Below are 4,402 nucleotides of genomic sequence, written 5' to 3' on the forward strand. Positions count from 1 at the left end.
ATTTCTAAGGATTATATAAAACAAAAACGCTATATTTATGATTTTCTGTCTTTTTTTAATACCCAACGGTATCATGGGATTGGACTTCTCACCTTAATTACATTTTTTTTTTACCAAGTTTGTCTTTTTCTGTGAAGGAAACTTCCCATGTCGATCCAAAGTGGGAAATGGACAAAAGTTTTTATTTGTTTTTCAGAAATGGGCAAAGAAAAAAAAAACAAAAACAAAAACTGACAAAAGCTTGTATATTACGCGTAAACGCATCTAAATTGCTAATAAGAAACTTACGCGTCATTAGATATTTATCTTCTATTTTTTTTTATACCTATTGAGCTAAATGTACGGTATCTTTTGGATAGGGTTACAAATTTAGAGGGTGATTGGATGAATAATAACTAGCTACGTTGGGGATGGCCTTTGATTATGCTTGGTCGTGGCAATTTCGATCCATTTATGCTTGGGCAAAGCCTGGGAGATCACTATGCTTGAGTTCATACAGTGCGATCTCCCAGGTTTGTTTATCTGCATTTGCTTTTGTTTCGGTCTTGGCTTGCTTCCTCAGCTAGTTCTTGTTCGGATTTTTAGTTTCTAACTGTAATTTGTCTATAATTCAGTAGTTCTCAGTCTTTCTTTCTTCTCCTTAGCTTTATAATCTTTTGTAAAACTCAAAAACTGGTATAAAATGTAACATTTAGACCCAAAAAAAAACTAGTTAGAGTTGATTATATGTATAAAAATCGGCTATAGAATTTCAAAATTATTGTAAAACCGTTTTTAGAATAAGTAATTAAAAATTAAACCGGAAACAACCCTAATTTATAAACCGTTTGTGTGACCGCAAGTGGTTATTGATGATATTTGATCGACCATCACTCAACCCTTGATTTGCCGTGAGAGAGTAATGTATTTGAAAGAGTAATGTATTTATATGAAATGTAGTTGGGACTAACTTGTAAATATAGTTTTCGTGAACTAAGCTAATGTTCTTAATTGTGTCATTGAAAATGATGTAGGGTATACGTGAACCTTGGGAATTAAGGTTGAACCATCTTATGATGCAATTTAAAATTCATGTTTCTTGCACAAGTAAAGGTGATGAACATAATGTATTAATGCTGAATTAGCTAAGAATCGGGTTTTGGGTCATAGTCCCAATGGACTACGTTGCGTAATCTCCGATGTCCTTTGTTGTTCTAAGTGAAGCATACGAAGATAATGAAAGACGGGATTGCAGCTTAGGTCCATCGACAGTAATCAGTGTAGCTTTTGTGAATGCTTATTGATCGTTAAAGGCTTGTGCTTATTGTGTGATGATTGCTCAGTATTGTCAACTGTGTATTATAATGTTGGGGAATTAAATTATGTAAACTATAAAATATATACAATAATAATCTAGTAGATTTAGTTTAAAAACTGATATTCAGATTAAAAGTCTAAAAGTATATTTTCATACTATAAAATAAAATAAAAACCTGCAGATTCTCTTCTAATATTATATAAAGTTATACAATAATAATCAAAATAAAGTGTATCTTCCCCGAAATGAAAAGTAAGAATAGTTAGTGGCATACGAGATAAGGTTTTTATAAATAATATAAAGCGGTAATAATATATCTATATATATTTATTTATTTATTTATTTTAATAAAAAAATTAGTTTAGAAAAAATATTAAACATTGGTTAGTTATCAAAATACATATATTTTTGGAATATCAAATTAAAATTTCTATTAAAAAAAAACATATACTCTCGCTAATATTAGCCGCCGAGATATGGTAATATTGTCAATTTAAAAAAGGTATTTGTTTAGTATAAAAATAGTGGAAGATGGTCCCCAAAATACTATTTCCTCTGTTTCTCCTTGTCTCTCTGAATACCAAAAAAACAAAAACAAAAATAAATAAACAAACGGGAAATGCTTATATAAAACCATTTGGTGTCCTCAATTGTTCTTCCCACAAACAAGAAAAACACACACTCTCTCTCTCAGAAAGATACAAGTAAGAACTTCAACTCTTGAAATGGCAACTTTCTCATATTTCCAACACTACCCTCATTCCCTTCTGGACCCTTTTCTCTTCTCCCCACCTAACTCTTCTAATAAGCTCTCTGGTTTCATCGACCAGAATCCTCTCTATTCACTACCAAACAGTTTCACAATCGAAGACACTTCCTTGAATCCGTTTCTTGATTCATATTGTAATGAAAATGTAGAAAGCTCTGATGTTAAGAAATATAGCAACAACAACACAACCGGTTCTTCTTCCGGCGACCAGCTCAGCCAGATACCATCCACTGCCTCTGCCGGAAACAACCGTCGGAGGAAGACCAGAAACGGGTTTAACAATAAGGTAAACCAAAATATAACTTGTAATGTATTTTTATGTTTGGGACGGGGTTGTGATAGTCTGATAGATAGAGAAGTAAATGCTCGATCGGGGTGGTTTTGGAAATAAGGAAGGAGTAGAGGACCGTAAAAGCAAAAAACAGAGAAATGGTTGCTCAAGCGACGTCAAAAAGAAGAGAACGAGCGTAGAAGAAGCTCCCAAAGATTACATTCACGTTAGAGCCAGAAGAGGCCAAGCTACTGATAGTCACAGCCTCGCTGAGAGGGTATATTAGTCATTTCCTCTGCTACTTCTAATTATTTTCAGTAATCATCTTTATCCTTATTTTTTAATTAATATACTTGGTTATAGGTGAGAAGGGAAAAGATAAGTGAGCGGATGAAGACTCTCCAAAATCTTGTTCCGGGATGTAATAAGGTTAACTAGAGACTATACTATGTTTTAATATTATTATTTTTTTAGATTGATTTTTTTAATCAAATGTGACTTAAAAAATGAATAGGTAACAGGGAAGGCCCTCATGTTGGATGAGATTATAAAGTACGTCCAGTCTTTGCAGAATCAAGTTGAGGTGCATTTCTATATATATCTTTTTCTTGCAACATTTTGGTTTTAAAATAATATACGTAAGTTATAATTATTTACCTTTTCAATTAGTTTCTCTCGATGAAGTTAGCTTCTATAAGTCCAGTGGTCTATGACTTCGGTTCAGACCTTGATGGCCTCATAGTTAGACCCGAGGTACTTCGTTTATGCTCAACCTCTAATTCACTCAATCCATAACAATAAACCGGTTTCGGTAAATCCCAAAAGTCGGTTATCGATCATAATTAAGTATCTTGTTGGTGAGCAGATGGGACCCACAGATGTTGGAACGTCTTTTACCAATGCAATGCCAACAACTACTACTCTCCTTTCTTCACTTTTGGATGATCCTATAATACCCACACAGGCACAGCTTCAGGTATTTTTTTATTTTGTTTTTGTGAAGTAATACATTAAGGAGAGGAGAAATTAAAGATAAGATAAGAATCAATCAAACATTAATAGATAGTGATGTGTGTTGCTTAATTTAGGAAGAGGGAGAAGAAAGAGAGAAGTTTGGAGACAGAAGTGGGTTCAACAGCAACAGCTTCGGTTCTTTCTCTTAAGTAATCAATCACATGTCGACACAAACACAAAAGCCTGCTTTCGTGAGTTTCTTCTGATCTTGTCTCGTCAACTACCTAATTATTATTACAACTATTATTGTTACTATTATTTTAACATTTCTTATATAATTGTCAAAAAGGCAGTTTTGGTTTCATAATGTATTGCTATTGTTATTGGATGTGTAGGTTGATTTAATCTCCTCCCATATGCACGGAGGGAATAAAATCTACGTAAACACAGGGCTTGTAAAAGAGGATGTAATTATTTGTTCGTTTTCCAGGGTTTTAAAGAAAATTAACAAAAAAAACTCATTCTTCATATGTGTCCCGAGAGTTTCAACATAATCATCCTGATGCTCATACATCCATCGGCCATCATCGCTATAATCATCATCATCATCATATGCAAAGGATAAAAGACCTCTTAGCTTAATTAGCGTTTATAATAATTTGGGTTATTCACTTATTATGTATACCCTTTTTATTAGTTCTTGTATTTTCACAATTTGTGTATGATTTTCTTGCACAAAATGTTTATTTCTCCATTTTTGTATGCAAAACTGTTATCCACACATTCATGTTATATTTTCTAAACATTAATATAAATGTGCGAGCATAAAAAAAGCCCATACATATAAATATGAATGATCCGTTATCTGTCAATTTATTTGTTATGAAAATAATGTCAGAAGAAAAGATTAGATTTCCCTTCCTGAGAACACTTTAATGTACTGTTGAATAGTTTGGTCATAGTTTTCTGCTCTCACTTGTCACACATTGATAACTCCCATTCCTCTGTCTTTTCAAATTACATACATCGAACATATGAATATGTAACATTCACATGTTCTAAGTTTTATTTAGTTTAAAGTATGTCTTTTATTTTTAACAGCATTTTAAGT

General features: G+C 32.6%; 1 protein-coding gene across 1 annotated transcript; it reads left to right on the plus strand.

Annotated features, from left to right (window-relative positions):
- The first annotated feature begins 1,950 nt into the window (after positions 1-1,950).
- On the plus strand, positions 1,951-4,121 carry LOC18018046 (transcription factor bHLH137). The gene is made up of 8 exons (XM_006401982.2): positions 1,951-2,352; positions 2,459-2,614; positions 2,701-2,766; positions 2,852-2,920; positions 3,007-3,090; positions 3,203-3,313; positions 3,426-3,542; positions 3,687-4,121. Exons 1-7 carry the CDS (start codon positions 2,023-2,025, stop codon positions 3,498-3,500), a joined length of 891 nt encoding a protein of 296 aa, XP_006402045.1. The 5' UTR covers positions 1,951-2,022; the 3' UTR covers positions 3,501-3,542; positions 3,687-4,121.
- The last annotated feature ends 281 nt before the right edge of the window (positions 4,122-4,402 follow it).

The sequence above is a fragment of the Eutrema salsugineum genome, unplaced genomic scaffold (assembly GCF_000478725.1).
Source record: "Eutrema salsugineum unplaced genomic scaffold, Eutsalg1_0 scaffold_2, whole genome shotgun sequence".
Taxonomy (NCBI): Eukaryota; Viridiplantae; Streptophyta; class Magnoliopsida; order Brassicales; family Brassicaceae; genus Eutrema; species Eutrema salsugineum.